Source organism: Nyctibius grandis, chromosome 12, assembly GCF_013368605.1.
Source record: "Nyctibius grandis isolate bNycGra1 chromosome 12, bNycGra1.pri, whole genome shotgun sequence".
Lineage (NCBI taxonomy): Eukaryota > Metazoa > Chordata > Aves > Nyctibiiformes > Nyctibiidae > Nyctibius > Nyctibius grandis.
Window position 1 is genome coordinate 12017015 of NC_090669.1, and position 17246 is coordinate 12034260.

The 17246-nt window shown below is 37.1% G+C and overlaps 1 protein-coding gene across 5 annotated transcripts; it reads left to right on the top strand.

Annotated features, from left to right (window-relative positions):
* The first annotated feature begins 1348 nt into the window (after positions 1 to 1348).
* On the top strand, positions 1349 to 16886 carry GPATCH1 (G-patch domain containing 1). Of its 5 annotated transcripts, none has more exons than XM_068411256.1 (20): positions 1349 to 1439; positions 2532 to 2666; positions 2949 to 3034; positions 3433 to 3593; positions 3941 to 4038; positions 4194 to 4252; positions 4586 to 4831; positions 5632 to 5779; positions 6531 to 6610; positions 7655 to 7859; positions 8486 to 8770; positions 10531 to 10712; positions 10995 to 11122; positions 11396 to 11529; positions 11876 to 12045; positions 12825 to 13029; positions 14087 to 14197; positions 14566 to 14690; positions 15214 to 15359; positions 16571 to 16886. In XM_068411256.1, exons 1-20 carry the CDS (start codon positions 1361 to 1363, stop codon positions 16590 to 16592), a joined length of 2805 nt encoding a protein of 934 aa, XP_068267357.1. In that variant the 5' UTR covers positions 1349 to 1360; the 3' UTR covers positions 16593 to 16886. The 5 variants fall into 5 exon arrangements, with proteins under 5 accessions (XP_068267357.1, XP_068267358.1, XP_068267362.1 ...); XM_068411257.1 differs by having other exon boundaries at positions 10534 to 10712; XM_068411259.1 differs by having other exon boundaries at positions 1360 to 1402.
* The last annotated feature ends 360 nt before the right edge of the window (positions 16887 to 17246 follow it).

The following is a 17246-nucleotide window of genomic DNA, read 5'->3' on the forward strand; positions in this document are numbered from 1 at the left end:
ATGTAAATATTTCCTGTGGAAACCTGAAACCACATGAAACTCAGGTAGTTTCACTTTGAAAGAAACCAGTTCTGTGTATACAAACACACACAAATACTGGATTAGAGAATATGCTACTGAACTTGCAGAAGCCTTATCTGTTAAGGGCAGGAATCTCTTGAGACTGTGCTGTGATTTATTTTCAAGGATTTAAAGAAACTGGTGATACTTGCTTACAAAAGTTGTGGCTTAATAGAATCTATCTTCAGCACAAAATTAAGTGTGTTTTGTTTGGGTTTGCTGTCGCTTGGGGTTTTCTGTTTGTTTGTTTTTTAAATTTATTCTATATTTTGCTTGACGTGAATCTGAGTATTAAGGTAGAAAGTAAGCTTGGCAACTCAAATTAATCAAAAGCGACATATTAGTTTCTCATGGATAACACTGTGAAAAGCCACAAAATTAAAATCCAAATTTTGAACACTTGGGTCTTACCGGTGAATACTTACTGCTTCTTATGTGGTCTTTGTATAAAATATACTCAGTGAAAGTTTCTCTCGTGATGCAAGACTCCCCAAAGAGGTGCAGAGATACCTCAAAGTGTAGAGGGATAAAGCTTTTAGTAAAGGTTTGAATGCAGAGACTTCTGCACTGATTCCTGTGCACGTTCTTTCTAAATAGCTTGGTAGAACAACGTGTTTAACCAGACTTTGCCGTGTATCTGCTAAAGACTGTAATTCAGCCCTGTAAAGACTGTAAATCCACACCTCCCTTGGTCATATTGATTCAGGGTGGAGCTCGCCTTACACCTTGATTCAGATAAAATGTTTCACAGCATTTTTGCTGTCCTTTTTCTAGCCCTTAGCCCGGATGTGTTTAGCGAGCGGGCCTGATCTGGCGCATTAGATGTTTCGAGGTAGTTGACCTCGTTGATTATCAAGTGTTGGGACATTTTCTAGCATTATTAATTTTTAAAGACATCCCACCAAGTTTCCGACTACTGATCTGGAGCAGCACACGGCAGCACTTTCCTCATTTCCTCGGAGTTCTCCGGCCTGAAGGGGCCGGCCGGAGCCACGGCAAGTGCCGGGTGTTGTAACCTCCTGGAGGGACCCGCGCAGCCAGGGCAGGCTCCGGCCACCGCCCGGCCCGGCCCGCCCCGCCCCGCCCCGCTTTACCGCAGCTCCCCGCAGGAAACACCCTCCGCGACGGGGACCGGGAGGCGTCCTTGCTGCCGCTGTGGGCTCGGGGCCGGCGGGGAGCACACGCGGGCCCTGCGGGGAGCCGCTCCCCCCGCCCCCGGGCCCGCCCCAGCGCTGGCGGCCGCGCTCCGCCTCCCGCGCGTGACGCAGGTTTGTCCTGCGCGAGCCACCGTCGCGGCAAGATGGCGGCGGCGGAGGCCAGTGACAGCGATGAGGAGGATCTGGTGAGCTATGGGAGCGCGCTGCAGCCCCTGCAGGAGGGTAAGGGACCCCGGGGAGCTCTCCTGCTCCTCGGTACCTCCGTCTCGCGTTGCGGCGGGCGCTGGGGAGCAGCGCGGGCTGGGGGGCAGCCTGGCGCCAGGCGCCGCGGCCCTGGGTCTGGGTGTCCCAGAGGCGCGGCCCGGCCCGGCAGCCCGGTTCGGTTCGGTCCTGTCGGGGGCTGCTGTCCGCCCCCTTACGACCTTCACTTTGGGAAAGCTGTGGCTTGTGAGCCCAGCGCAGACCTGCTGCCGTGGGGCCTAGGGGCTGCCTTGGCAGCCGTGCTGGCCTGCGAGAGGGGTGCTGGCACCGGCCCAGGGCGAGCGGCCACGGGGTAAAGCGGCCCGGGGACGGAAAGCAGGCTGCCCGCGACGGGAGTGTAAAAAGGTCCTCTCAGCATTACACCGGCTTTCCGGCATGCGGGGGTGGGCCTGGGGTACCCCAGGGTTTGTGCCGGCACTGTTCTGGTTGGAGCTGGGGGCCTGTCTGTCTTTCTGTCCTTTCCCCAAGTCTCAAAAAAAAGTAGAGTTCAAATATAACAGCTCGAGTGTATGCAATTATACTAATGTGAACGTCCTACGCTTATATTTTTGAGATGGTCTCAGCGTTGTCCAAGGACTTCTGTACAGCTGTAACTCCTGAGTCTGTGCCACTTCACTCATAGAAACGTTGTTTAAAAGGTGCAAATGTTTATGTCAAAGTCAATAGCTTTTGCGTTTTGTTTCAGTTTTGCTACTTCTGATGTGGTGTAATTTCTCAAGATAATTACCTAAGTGATGAAATCCTGTCAGGGTCTTGCCTACTTAACAACTAAAAGTGTCCTTTCACAGGAAAAAAAAATATTCTCAGAACTTGTTAGAATTTAGGGTTTCTGTTTGAAGACTTCATGCTTTTACTTTAGTAGTGTACATCGACAGTGTATACGAATATTTAAAGTAGGATGGGGCTAAATGTAAACAGCTGATGCTTTCCACTTCAGGGTGGCTACTATTTGATCCAGTTCTTAATGGCAAGGAAGAAATGGTGTCTGGATTAAGTGGAGTGTCCATTCTTTTTGCAGTGTTGTGACTTAGTTTCTGATTTATCTGATTGTAGGTGAACGTATTAAAAAGCCAGTTCCTCTTCAAGAACAGACTGTTAAAGATGCAAAGGGACGGTATCAGCGTTTCCATGGAGCGTTTACTGGTGGTTTCTCAGCTGGTTACTTTAACACGGTTGGCACAAAGGAAGGTTAGATATTTTTCTGTCTTCTGAGAAGGGTTAATTGATTACCATAATTTAATGTTAGTGAAAACAAAAAACTGTCATTAAGCATTTTTTTCCCTGCTTTTCATTATACTGTAAACAGTTGAAACAGTATTGTTGAAGATATTTCCCCTTGAGTTTTTGGACTGCAGTTTTATGGATGTTCCCTTGATGTACCTTAAGGTGTACGGTTGAAATGTTTGAATTGTTTTCAAATACTATGTTGCAGTTTACAGTACCTTATGTAGATATTTACTTTCTTTAAAGGATGGACTCCTTCAGCTTTTGTATCATCACGACAGAATAGAGCAGACAGAACCATTCTTGGACCAGAAGACTTCATGGATGAAGAGGTAAATTTAGAAAGGAATACAAATCTTTTGGAAGTAGTTGCCATGACAGCAGGTTTTTCAGGCAATTAAATCTTCTGGAGAACTTAAATAGCAAAAATGGAAGTAACTTTAAAATGACTTCTTGTATACAGCATTACACTGCTAGGTCCTATAGGATGTTTCATAGATTCACTTAGGAAGCTCTTGTAATCTCAATATTAAAAAAAAACCAAACAACAGAACTCAGCCCTTTCACTTTCTCTGTGAGAAAATACAAACACTTTTGAAACTGTTTAAAATATGACCGTTCAAGTTATTGAAAAAGCAACTGTATAAATGGCTTGAAAAATTACAGTAAGTAAGCATTTGAGGGAAACATATTTTTAATCTAAATTTTCCATTTTCTCTATATTTTCCAGGATCTTAGTGAATTTGGGATAGCACCAAAAGATATTACAACCACAGATGATTTTGCATCCAAAGCTAAAGACAGAATAAAAGAGAAAGCTAGGCAGATTGCAGGAGCAGTTGCTGCCATTCCAGGAACCACCGCATTTGATGATTTAATAGGACCAGCAAAGTAAGTAAATCTAAGTAAACGTTAACCAAACAATTCCTTTCACTTAGAAGTGTTGTATTGGTTAGAAAAGTAATGTTTGACCACAGTAATCCATGAAAGAGACTGGAAGATCTGCAGTGTTACACTTTGAGTGGCTTCCACCTGGATTTTTGTTTCCTATGTGCGGACTTGCACCAGGTAAACATTTACAAACTGGGATGTAGTGTATATGGAAATGTTGATACATTCAGATTTGATTTTAAAGTGGGGTATAAAAACATAATTTCAAATGGTATATATGTATATTATTTTTCAAATGTTAAAAATGTGGTTTGAGGTAATTTTTTTTCCTTTTGTTTTCTTCTTAGAATAACAATTGGGGTTGAACTGTTACGAAAAATGGGCTGGAAAGAAGGACAAGGAATTGGACCGCGAGTCAAAAGAAAGCCGCGTAGGCAGAAACCTGGTAAGTTCAGTGAAGTTCTTGAACTCATTCATAGAAAGTTAGCATTCATAGACTGATCAGAAAGTTCATTTTAAAGCCTCCTTTTATTAGGTCTGTTTCTTTAGAATTTTATTAGAGAACTGTAATTTAATATGGTGCTATTATGTCTCTTACAGACCCTGCAGTGAAAGTATATGGTTGTGCGTTACCACCTGGACTGTCTGAGGGTTCTGAGGTATTGAACAGGCAAAAGTTGTTTGTTGACTTATGTAAGAATGTGTGCTACCACACTTTTAAAAAACTTTTCATGTCTTTGAACAGAATTTTAACATGCAGTTTCAAGTTTTGTTAGAAGTATTCATAAATATTTATTATGCATATTATGAAAAAAGGTTTTAATGTAACTGAATATATTCTTTTGCTGCCTAAGTGGTGTAGTTCATACATATTTTCGTATATAATTTAGGAAATGCAAACTTGCCTAGTCTCATGTTAACTAAATGATGTAAAAGCTCCATATACAAAATTTTTAGTCATATTTGCTGTTACATACTTTGTTTTGGACAAGGATGAAGAGGATGAATACCAGCCAGAGAATGTGACATTTGCACCAAAAGATGTAATGCCTGTAGATTTGACTCCAAAAGAGAATGTCCATGGACTTGGCTATAAGGGTTTGGACCCCTCACAAGCTTTGTTTGGTGTATCTGGAAGAGAACACCTGAATCTTTTCGCAGGTGGTTCTGAAGATGCAAGCAATTTCCTGGGTGATCTGAGACACAGTAAAGGAAGAAAACTAGGTATTACAGGTCAGGTAAGGACATTTTTTAACACATTTTATTATTAGTGCAGTAATATCTAAATAAATTTTGATTTTTCTTCTGTGGAAGGCACCTAGTCATTGTAGGGTTATTGTAAGAAATCTTAAGTGTGGTTTGAGTACAGTTTTTTTTTTGTTTTTTTACTTAATGTGAACATGTGGGCAAATCCTTAGAACTCTTAAATGCCTTCACTTAGCAATATTGTTAAAGAGAACTATATAAAGTACCTCACTCTGAATAGTTGGGTGGAGAAAATTCTTGTGTTACTTTGACTAGAGAAAGTTGATAATCAGTATATTTTTTGTTTACTTTTTTTTTGGTCAATTTTACTGAATCCTTTCAGTAATGTTGAATCTGTCAGGTTTTACTTCCCTCCATGGTATTTGTAGTTCTTATACAGAAGCACTATCAATTTATATTTCTGTGAGTTATACTTGTTTAATTTTCATGCCAACTTACATTTTTTTGATTTTGAGAACTTAACCTGTTCTTAGACCACAAATGTTACCTTGTGGGATTAGGCTGCTGTCCTCATCATATACAGACCAAAGTCACTGTCCTTCCCTGCCAAGGGAGTGCAATATGTTTGCTTTTGTGTTCAGTGAGTTGTTGGGTTGTTTTTTCCCCTAATTGTTAGCACTTTTATTTGTGAAGCTGTACATTTTTCCTAGTACATATAGGTATACTGGACATCTTGGATAGATATACATGTATATGTGTTCTGGCATGTGACTTAAAGGTATTATTTTTACACTTTTGAATTCTCATTATTTTTATTTAAAATATATTTTAGGCTTTTGGTGTAGGAGCTTTAGAGGAAGAAGATGATGATATTTATGCAACTGAAACACTGTCAAAATATGATACAGTCCTAAAAGATGAGGAACCTGGAGATGGCTTGTATGGCTGGACAGCGCCTAAGCAGTATAAATCCAAAAAAAGTAAGAACTGTAGTTCTATCTAAAGAGCTAGTGTAATTTGTGTTTGGGGGAAAAAATATGACATGAGAGGTCTCTGTTTACCAAATATTTTAGTTTTCAGTGGACTGGTATCTTCTAGCTCTGATATCTGAAACTTCATCTAGTCTTCCTTCTATATTGAAGTGTCCAAATCTGGAAATAATTTTCAAAACCCTCCACTAATCCCAGTGTAGTTTAAACCCTCAAATTATATTTTTAAAAGGACAATATGTTCTGCTCTGCGAGATACAGCATTCAGCTTCACTGAAGGAGACAAATGGTTATGAATCATGGCTACAAAATATGACCCGATACTTGCAAAGATAATTTTTTTTTTTTAATGTATACTTGTGTATTTTCAAATAACACTTGTAAATTTTATCTTGGTACCACTTTTTTAAGTGCATGAAATACTGTAGTGATTTGTACAGTACCTGTTGATGTTAGTTGCACACAATTGATGGCACTCATGGTGTTAGCTATGCACAGTAGTGGTACTCTTGCCTCACTATTAGCCATGTTCATCTTACAGCAATCTCTCTGGTAGTAGTTTTTTAGCTGTATAATACTAATCCAGATTCGGAACCCTTAATTTTAAATGAAAGGCAGTGAAGACCAAGAACTACAGTTATGCTCCATAAATATATTGCAAAATGGAAAATATTCAGAAAAAAATGCTTTTTACCACACATGCATGTTTTAAATATTGACCAACTCTATGGTCATTTTGTAGGGTCTGAAAGAGATGTTAAATATATAGGCAAAATCTTGGATGGATTTTCCTTGGCATCAAAATCATCAACTCCAAGCAAGGTAAGCGGATATTGATACTTTTGTATTAAGAATAACATCAGCAAATTGACTTGTGAGCTGCATGGACTTTACTGTTGCTCAACGTTTTTTATCTTCTTAGAAATAGAAGTTCTGGTCAGCAATAAAGATTGCTGAATGAGCAAAATTATAGCGTTGTAGGCTATTCAATACAAATCTAAAATTTGACAGACTACAGGATGAATTTAAACTTTGCCTGTGTACTGCCTTTGAGTGAATGCCTTCCACACTATCCTCTGCTATTTGGCGTAAAGTTGGAAGAATGGTTTGATTTAAATTTGAAATAAAAATATGTACACCTTTTGCTTCTAGGTCTTCCAGATGTAACATTAATTTTTCTGTAAAAATCAGGCCCCATGCTTCACCCACTTCACTATTTTGGTGACAAGTTAATTTGTTAGCCCTATTATCAGGTTTGCATAATTTATGCCATATATATTTGCATAAATTAGAACGTCACACAGACTTGTGTGACATGGTCCTCTTTCTAATGAAGAAAAAGGAAGAACATCTGTGTGGCATATAAAATTGCATCATATAGGAGACACAGGGATAACCTTTGAAGTAACAGCTTGAATGAAGAAAGGGAGGGAAAAGGACTTTGAAAGTTATTAAACTACAGTAAGCGCAGAAGTACTCAATAATGCAATTAATTAATTAAATCATGTGACTTCTGTTTTTAAGAAATTAATTACTAAGCAATACCAAGAGCATTTTCTCAAATAAAAGCAATGCATATTAAGATTTTTGTTAATTTGGCTGCAGCTTGAGGTGCATGTTTTCCTATTTTTCATAATCGTTACATATGAACAATGTAAGAGTTTGTTCCCAAAGTTTCTATTATGATGCCACTTACTGACTGGGTCTAAAAGAATCAGTAGCTTGTAGTATCTGTTTCTACTGCTAAGATGTAAATTGAGGAATTTTTAGATTGAGATGACTTTTTCTGAAACACATTTGTAAGTGTTAAATACAAAGTTGTATCTCTTTCTTAGTGGATTTTTGTTTTGTTGTCCCCCCGCCAAGATTTATCCACCACCTGACCTGCCACGAAATTACAGACCAGTCCATTACTTTCGACCTGTGATAGAAGCGGGGAGTGAAAACTACCATTTACGGAAGGCATTAGAGGAATCGACTGGAAGACTTGAGAGTGATACGACACAACAAAGCAGGCATGCTTTGAATGCATCTCAGAGGAGGGAACGACTCGGAGAGACTGGTCTAAAAGGTATTGATATATGTGACCACACCTTTGCTTGTGTTTCAGGTCCCCTGTTTTTTTCCATAACAGTATACATTTGGTCTAGCCTTCGATACAATTTTCTAATACAAAAATATTAAATCTAGTTGGATTATCTAGAGTACCTTGTAATTGTTCAGTTTTATTTCAACAGATGAGTTGTTGTGTTTTAATTTATTTAAATCTTTTAAAGAGAAAAGTATGTGTGGGATTGTGTTTTGTTGTGTTGTGGGTCTTTTTTTTTTTTAATTATGGCCTTATTATGAATTCAGAATATAGTAGGCTGTGAGGGTGTTTTTTTTTCCTGTAAAAGGAGGTTTCACTGAAATACATGCAAATTCACTAAAAAGGTAGTTTGTAAATGTGGTTCGCATTTGTATCTATGGTAGTAAAGTTTACAAAGTAGTATGTGAATATGTGGTAAATAGCATAAAATATGTAACAGTGGCCAATTTTTCATCTGCTATCTCTGCCATTATATTGTTTATTAATGCTTAAGAGCATTTTCTCTGAATGTATATGCATAGTGGTAGGCTTTTTTCCTCCACTAACATGACAGAAATAGTTGTAGTAATTTTTCATTTCTATCTCTTACTACTTTTTTTTGGGTTTAGGTCCAGCTCCTTCTGTTTTGGAATATCTGTCTGAGAAAGATAGAGAAAGACTCAAAGAAGTGAAACAAGCATCTGAACAACAAATGAAAGCAAAGATGTTGCCTCAGCCGTCACGAAATAGCAGATTCCAGCCAGCTTCCCCAGATGCTGCTTTTCACAAATGGCAAATGTTGGGGGGACAGTTAGCAAATGCTGGTTCTAGTGACTTCAAACCATTTGCAAGAAATCCAGAAAAACAAAAAAGATACGAAAGTTTTGTGAAAAGTCTTAAACAAGGAGAAAAAGGTAACTGAAGAGATTAATCCTGACATTTTAATTTTTCTCTGGAAAAATATTTTTTCTTTTTTTTTTTTTTTCCTTTTTCATCCTGTTGCATTTTATGTTCGCTATGAGTTCTCTTTCTGAATTCCACAGCATTTCTCCCTCTACTTCTTTTTAGGGCCAATATGAAAAGAAATTTTTACTGATACTTAATTGTGTTGACTTCAGGAAAACTGCTCAGTAATTTAAGTGTCAGCAAGTCTTGATTTTAGGTATTATATTTCATACTTTTGTGCTGTAGCAGAAGTGAAGTTCTCCAGGATGTTCTACTTGATTCCCTGTATTTCTGGGTTTCCCTTCTTTCATTTGCCAAAGTAGACTTCAGCTTTGACCACACCTTAAACTATGCATGGAACAAGCACTTTCATTTAGTTTGTTTCTCTTAGAGAAATAAAACTGACAGATCCTGTAAAGGCAGAAAGATTATCAGGTTACAGCAGAATGGCAATTTTTTGCCTTTTCCCACACAAGACAGGAAAAATGGAAAGAAAACCCATACCCTGCACTTCTGGGGGAGATAAGAACCCTAAAGGGAATGAAGTAGTTCACACTTGTCAAAGCTATTATTAATATCCTTTGGATACACAAACTGCTGCTGTCACTTACATTCTTAGAAAAATGTGTGGCTGTAAAATCATAGCATACTTGCAGAGCTCTTAACTCAAAACCAAAAAAACCCAACCCCCTTCATCTGCTCTCTTCATACTGTTTCAGTCTCCTTCAATTTTGTTTAGGTGTTTGCTATTAGATGGTACCGTGGTGTATCTCACATTAAACCAGGCACTTATGATGCCTTGTGGTGAGTTCCCCAGTACTGTGATTTTTCTGTAAGGCATAAAAAGCTGAAATCTGATCTAGGGAGATCAGTAGCAGCAGGCGAATCTAGATGATTGTCTTAAAACAAACCAACCCTTACTTTTTTATTTTAAAATTTTAAAGTACGAAGGGGCTATCAGGGAAGAAGAAAAAGGGCACCAGTAAAGTTTTGCAGAGGAAAGGGTGTAGCGTCAGGTAGAAAACCTGGGTTTGTTATTTTAGGATTTTTTTAAATAATCCTTTTCACTATATGAAAAAAGATTTCCTGGTCAGTAGCCTCTTCTGCTTGCCGCATCGGGACAGACTACTTGAACTTTGAACCTACCTCCATTCAGGACTGTAAGAATCTGCTTGTAAGAGTGTCTTTGCTTGGCTGGTGTTGTTTCCTGTTCCTTCTGGGAGCAAATGTGAACCCATTGCTGTAAAAAGGGCCTGTATTGTTTACAAAACCTGTGTCCAAATTCTATATTTATCAGTGGGCACTTCATATACCATAAAGCCTCTTGAAGTAACCAAAGCCTGGCCAGGCTTGCTCACTGGTAAACTTTTTCATTCTGTTTCAGTTATTTGATAAAGCTTTGAATTATACTCTTTGTTTTAAACACCTATTAAGTACATTAAGTATTTTGAACATTCCTTAGAGGTCAATGAGTAAGGAGTCAGCATTACAAGGAAAATTATTTAAAATATCTATCTTGCATTTGGCAAATGCTGTCATTCTTGCTATCTTGAAAAAACTACCTCCGCTTATCAAGGAATAAAACAGCTGAGATTAATACTATCCTAATAACTAAATACTCATTAAATACTTGCAAGGGTATTTGCTTATTATCTTATTTTTTGTTTGAAAAGCATCAGACCTGAGGAAGCTGTAGTCTCTGCTAAGCATTTCTCTCCTTACCTTATAGTAGATACATTGGAGCATTATTTAGACCCGAATATGACAGAATGGGAGCGAGGAAGAGAACAAGAGGAGTTCTTCCGTGCAGCAATGTTCTACAAATCCTCAAATTCAACCCTGTCATCCAGGTTTACCCGGGCCAAATATGAAGATGATGTTGACAAAGTTGAAGTTCCTCGGGACCAAGAGGTATATTCTGTTCACAGTCTTTTAGTACATTGAAGCTGCAGTTGCTGCCTTAACCCTGACTTTCAAAATTCTTTTTCTTTAAAGCTCTTTTGTAGACACGATGTCCATGTTTTGTTGCCCTTCTGTTTAGCAAGCTTTTGAAAACACTGCATACAAAGTAGTCATTTGTTAAACTACACTTAAATATTTATGTTTCTCTTCTGTTCTTAAGTCTTACAACAGTAATAGTCAATTCAGTAAGTTGTTACTTATTTAGCAGCTGTAAATGTTTGACTTTTTCAGAATAATATTGATGATAAGGAAACTGCTGTGAAGATGAAGATGTTTGGCAAACTCACAAGAGACAAGTTTGAATGGCATCCTGAAAAACTGTTGTGTAAAAGATTTAATGTTCCTGATCCATATCCTGAGTAAGATGATTGATCCTGATATTTTTAACACTTTTTGAAAATTCTGAGTTTTTCATATGCTTGTGGAAAATCTTGGCTTGATGTTTTCTTTTTGTGTCATAATAGATGTAATATAGAACTGCCTAATGTTTTTATTTGCCTCATTAAACATGGTGACCTCTGATAAAATAGTATGCATTTTAAGGACTACTGTAGGTATTTCAGCTTGGAGATAGTTTGAGGCCTTTTCTGTGTTGCAAACAATAATCAACAAATATTTTAATTTTCCTCTAGTTCTTCCATTGTTGGGTTACCAAAAGTGAAACGAGATAAGTATTCTGTGTTTAATTTCTTAACTGTGCCTGAGCCCACCACATCTGTAACTCAAGCAACAAGTGAAAAAATCCAGCAGAGTAACAGTCTCACCAGTAAGTTTGTTGTGACTTTTTTCGTTTAGCTATAAATGAGATAACAGTATAGAAGAAGTATATCTTTGTCATGGAGAACTTATCCACCTTATTTTTTTTTTTAATTTAAAAAATCCAAACAAACAAACAAAGAAATTGACAATTAATTCAGTGAAATAAAAACTGAAGTCAGTGATATTATGCTAATTTCTTCTACCTAGAAGACCTTTATAAGTCAGATACTCATTAGAAAGATTTTTAAAATGTCAGACTATACTGAAGAAGCAGAGTAATTTAAAATCAAGTAGGCCATGAAATGCAGCATAATTTGGCATGCAACTGATTTGAATGTTTGGGACGTTTTTAGAACCAAAGAAACCTTCAAGATGGGATGTGTCAGATAAAGAGAAGGAGAAAAAAGATTCTATCAGTGAATTCATTAGTCTTGCTAGATCAAAAGCTGATGTTCAGCAGCAGCCACCAGTGCCAGCAACAGAAGAATGTGGAACTGGGCCGAGTGAAACTCTTCCCACTGATGTGAGTTTACAACGGTGTTTGAACTTAAAGGGGAATAGCTGTAAACCTTTACAACCCCAAAATAAGGTTGGGTAATATAAGAATTGATTTAATACAGATCAGTTTGCAGAAGAGCCAACTCAGGGTAAGCAAAGACATGAGATTGTACTTTGAAGAATTTTGAGGTTATAACTCTGGGATGTAAAACATTGCGTAGAATCATAGAATGGTTTGGGTTGGAAGGGACCTTAAAAGATCATCTAGTTCCAACCCCCCTGCCACGGGCAGGGACACCTTTCCACTAGAAATGTGGAATGTTGACAGCATACGAGGGCAGCAAGTATGACTATACTTGAAGTAGCAACTTAAGAAAAAAAGTAGCTCAGCAGTCCCTCACACCCACTTTGCTCACAGGCAGAGAATATATTTTTTTTTTCTGCTTTGAACAGAGGAGGGTGCATAGTTTTGGGAATAAAGGTGATGTTTTCCTTTTGCTTAAATTTGGTAGTGTATAATTGAAGTTTGAATTAATGAATTAAAATTTGTAATACTTGGGGATCTATTCTCAGCTGTCTGTGTAGCACAAATCGCACTACCCTTTACAGGACGTTGACTTAGTTTAGCAGCGTTTCTTGAGTTTTACTATTTTGGACTAGCAGTTCCTAAGATTGTATATTTCACAGCTATTGTGATATTTGGGTGCTTTGTTAAACACATGTCAGCATGTTTGAAGTTGTTACTTACCACATTGTTAGTTTCTTTAGTGTTTAAATACAGTTTGTTATGATGCTGTTTTGCAGGTAGCTGATGAAGATAAGGACCAGGAAGAAGAAAGCAGACCATCCATGGACTTATTTAAGGCCATCTTTGTGAGTTCCTCAGATGAAAAATCATCTTCCTCTGAAGAAGAGAGTGATGAAGAAGAGCAACCAACTACTTCGGTAATACATTCAGAAACCACCAAGCAAGCTGATCTACCAGACAGTTCTTCATCTAATGTACAAGGTAGTACTTAATGGATGTTCATTTTTATAAGTACCTTGTAAAAGCTTCATTTATGAATCAAATACGCTAGGACTGCTAGGACAGTGCTGTGCTCTTGTGCAGATCATCTGGCTTTGATGGAGCTGGGCATGTAGAAAATGTGAATACATCAATGAATAAGGCCTTGCATGTTACAGTGTTATTTATGTTGCCATGTGTCTTGCGTAGATTTTACAAGCAAACTGCCCTATGGAATATGTTTTAAACAGTGAGGGGGAACAAAACAACTAATGTTAGAGCATACTTCACTGAGAAATACAGGGAAACTTTTATACCTGTGATAAATTGTAAGATAGATCGATAAAATATGGCTGTTGTGTGGTGGATATTTGACAAATTCAAAAAATAAATAACCTGCATTTCTTTGATAATTAAATTCACTCTCTAAGTACTGACATTCCAGTAAAATATAATGTTGAAAGAATTTCACTAAGACATCAAAAAGTTGCATTTTATTTGTATTCTAGTTATAAAAGTTGCCAGAATACTTCCACAAGAGAGGGAGAAGACCAAGCTTTTACTCTAGTTGATAAAATTTAATAAGCAAGCTGTAAAAAGTTCCCATATTTTCAGGACATCATTAAATTAACAAAATGTACAATATACTTAGCTTACAATGGAAATACTTTGTCCACTTACTGTCACAGTTTGTTCTGTTAACATCTAACTTTTAGTGTTTATTAACTTTATACATCTTGTGGAGTCTTTTATTCATTCTAAGTAGTGGAAAAGAGGTACTGTGTTACTAAATGAAAGGAAACGCATACACTGATATTAATTTAATTAGTAATTGTATAGTGTAAAAGGTCAATTTTGATTAAAAAGAAAAAAAAACCCAGTATGTTGACATGTTTCAGAATGTCCAGTTGGCCAAAGGATTCCACAGAGATACAGGATGCTGATCAATTTGCTTTTTTAAAGGTTTTTAGAAAGCCGCCTTTAACTTTCTTCAGCACTTATTGGAAGAAGTGCTACTTTATTTGCCTTGCAAATAAAGACATTTTTGTTTTTTTCATAGAGAACGTGGCTGCTACAACTGATCCTGGCGTTTCTTTGTTGCCTACTTCAAAGCAGGAACTGGATGCAACAGAGGAATTTGGACCAAAGTTGCCTCCAGCTTTTTCTTCTGGTGGGTTCTGTAGACTTCTAGTGTGTAAATTCTGCACACTGAAGTTGTGATGCTGTGATCCACTAGCAGGAACCTCTTTGCTTATATACCAATTTTGCTGTAGCTCTATAGAGGCAATGATAAAAAATCGTTGTGAAAATATAGGACCAGCCTTGCAGTTTTTTTAATAACAGATTGCAAAGGCATTTAATAATAGTAGGAAAGTTGCAGTTAGGAGTTTTAGACATTTCATTTCCATTTGAAAGCTTAGGGTTTGGGTTTTTTTTAAACTATCATATTGGATTAAAAGTCATATAGAATGTAATAATAAAATTACCCTTTTTTTGTCTTTTTTGTTTCTTTGTTTCTGCATTTGCTTTGCACTTTAGGCCCTACTTGGCAACAAGAACCACTGGTGCCAGCAAGTTTTCCTGGGCCTAGTAGGAAAGAAAAACATAGGAAGAACAGAGAGAAACACAAGACTAAGAAAGAACACAAACACAAAAAAGAAAAGGTATTTAATTTAAATAAACAGTTGATTGATTCTTTGATCTGCCAGTCAAAATATTTTATTATTTATGCTATGTTGTAGAAAATAGATATACTGGCACTAGAACTTGAGCAACTGAGTTTCTCAGGTGTCTTGAAACCTGAACTTCAGAACAGAAAATCATTCAACTAGGGTGCTGCTTTTTCCATAAATACAGTGGGACTATAGATACAGTATTGCGGGTAGTTTAATGTTGTATGCTGAAGGTGTCAGGCATATTCTGGGAACTGCATATAATTCATGGCTTGTATACAAATAATAGTAACGAAATTTCTATTTTATGGGGGGTGAGTGCTTGGGATGAAGTGAGTGGTTTTGGTATATATTTTTTAGTTCAGTCTGAGTAGTGGAAAAGAGTAATTGTTAAGTGTTCTGTTTCAGTTAAGGTTGGAGGCTACACTGAAATCAACTTTTTGCTGTTGTTGCCTTTCAGAAAAACCCAAGTCTTTCACAATGAAATAAGGGATTATTTCTCTTCTTTTTACAGAAAAAGAAACATAAGAAACAGAAAAACAAAGGAAAACAAAAGAATAAAAAATCAGAAAAAGACAGCAGCTCAGACACTGCAGATAGCAGTGACAGCCTTAGTGATATGGATACCACAGGCTTGTCACCCAAAGAACTTCTAAGAAGGTAAACAGAAAGTTTACTTAAACACTTGCAAATTTTGCAGTGAATGACAAATCATAAATTTAGGTTTTGGTTATTCTAGTGAACCTATCTGCAGCAAATATGGATCAGCCAGTCTCTTTATGAATATAAAATACTGCTCAGGTTTTTTAATAAAGTGAGGAAAGATTACAAATATTAGGCATCTTAATCTAGAGGGTAATTAATTTCAGGATATAAGCCTCTTAAGGTAAAGGGCACTAAATACACAACTCTGCTAGTTAATGGAGGTTATAGTTAAAGATGACTGGTATTTTTGGAAGGTGTTTTGAATGGGAATTAAAATGAACAAGTGCAGGTGGTGATTCATATTTCCATTACTTTGTCTGCTTCTCTCTACTTGGAAACATTGGAAGCAACATTGTCTGCTTCAGAATGTTTTGATTCTGCTTTGGTTTGTTGATAATTAGTGAAAGATCCGATTCAAATAAATCCATTGTGTGGCATTGATGCTTAAGGTAATTCTGCACTTGAGCAAGGAGCAATTAAGCAAGGAGAACAATGCTCTAGTCATCTAAGTGTCTGCTAAATTTAGACTGTACTGTTACATTTTTATAAACTAGAGACTTGAACATAGTGCCAACAGAAATGTGAAAATTGAAAAAGAACAATTTGCAATTTCATTTTGCTCACACACTTGAAGTACAAACAAAAGTAACCATCTCTAGTTCAGATCATAGACAACTTTAAGTGCCTCCCATGTGGAACAGTCACTGCGTTGGCTTCTGTTTAGCATCTCTTATTAGCTGAAGGAGAGGTCTCAAGGTGTTTGAAATACCACATCCAGCTGGCCTAATGGCAAAATGAGTGGGGTCTAGGTATTTAGTGGAACAGACACGTACCAATGGAAGGGTTGGCACTTGAAAGGACTCTGCCTTCCGTTCCTTTGGAACTGAGCTTCAGTTTTGTATTTCTTACTAAAAACCCAAACTACTTCTCCTTTGATTTCTAAATAGCTAAAATATGTTTATGCATTTTGCACAAAATAGACTTTGTACAAACAGTTATTCTGGAAGTCTTCACATTTGCATGTCTCTGTATCACTGAGGAAATGTTTTTATCTCACATAACTTGGATCTTTCAAACTAAGGTTTAAGAAACTGCTCAAGTAATTCAATGTTCTTAATTTTGCATTTTACTGTTCGGTTTGACCTCTTTTTCTTTTTCCCTTTTAGATTAAAACAACTTCAGTATTGAAGAGGTAGCTTGCTTTCTTCAGTGCTGTGTGACTTGACCTCAGATTTTTGATCTCCTCCATGATGGTAGATCAATCATGTATAATTTGGAGCACTGTAGATACTGTATTCATATTGAATTTGTTTGAAAGTAAATGTGCATATGTTTAATTTGTGATGTTTCATATGTTCAAAATGTATGGATTATGGAATGTTGAAAAGACCCCTTTCTGGGCAGCATAATCTGAAATTCTGCAGGCTCTGTTTTAATTAATATGAAACAACATATTTTAATAAACTTAAGTACTAAAAATCATTTTTGTATGGTAAGTCATTGCCTGGGACCTCCAAAATGCTGGAGAGTAAATTTCAGTCTGAATTAAGTTAGGAAGCTAAAAACTAAAGCAACGTAAAACTTGTATTGAGTGCGAGTATTTTTAATGAGTCTAACGCAGAATTTCACATTGCAGTTTTGCAGTATCTGGCTGTACTTGGAGTTATTTTTTCATCTCCAAATTGTATATAGCATTTACCATAGCAGATCTAAAACAATAAACTGTCACTTTGACACAAATTATTGAGTAATGTACTAGAAAATTAGTGCTGTAATTATAATCTGCCTTATTTTATGTAGTTACAATGAAAACTGTTTATACCACTTTTCTGTTTGTTTCAT

Bases quoted from the DNA above. Each gene is read 5' to 3' on its own strand.
- GPATCH1 (XM_068411256.1), top strand. From the start codon at position 1,361: ATGGCGGCGGCGGAGGCCAGTGACAGCGATGAGGAGGATCTGGTGAGC. The intron at 10,713-10,994 runs GTATATTCTGTT...TGACTTTTTCAG, and splicing joins AAGTTCCTCGGGACCAAGAG to AATAATATTGATGATAAGGA. The intron at 11,530-11,875 runs GTAAGTTTGTTG...GGACGTTTTTAG, and splicing joins GCAGAGTAACAGTCTCACCA to AACCAAAGAAACCTTCAAGA.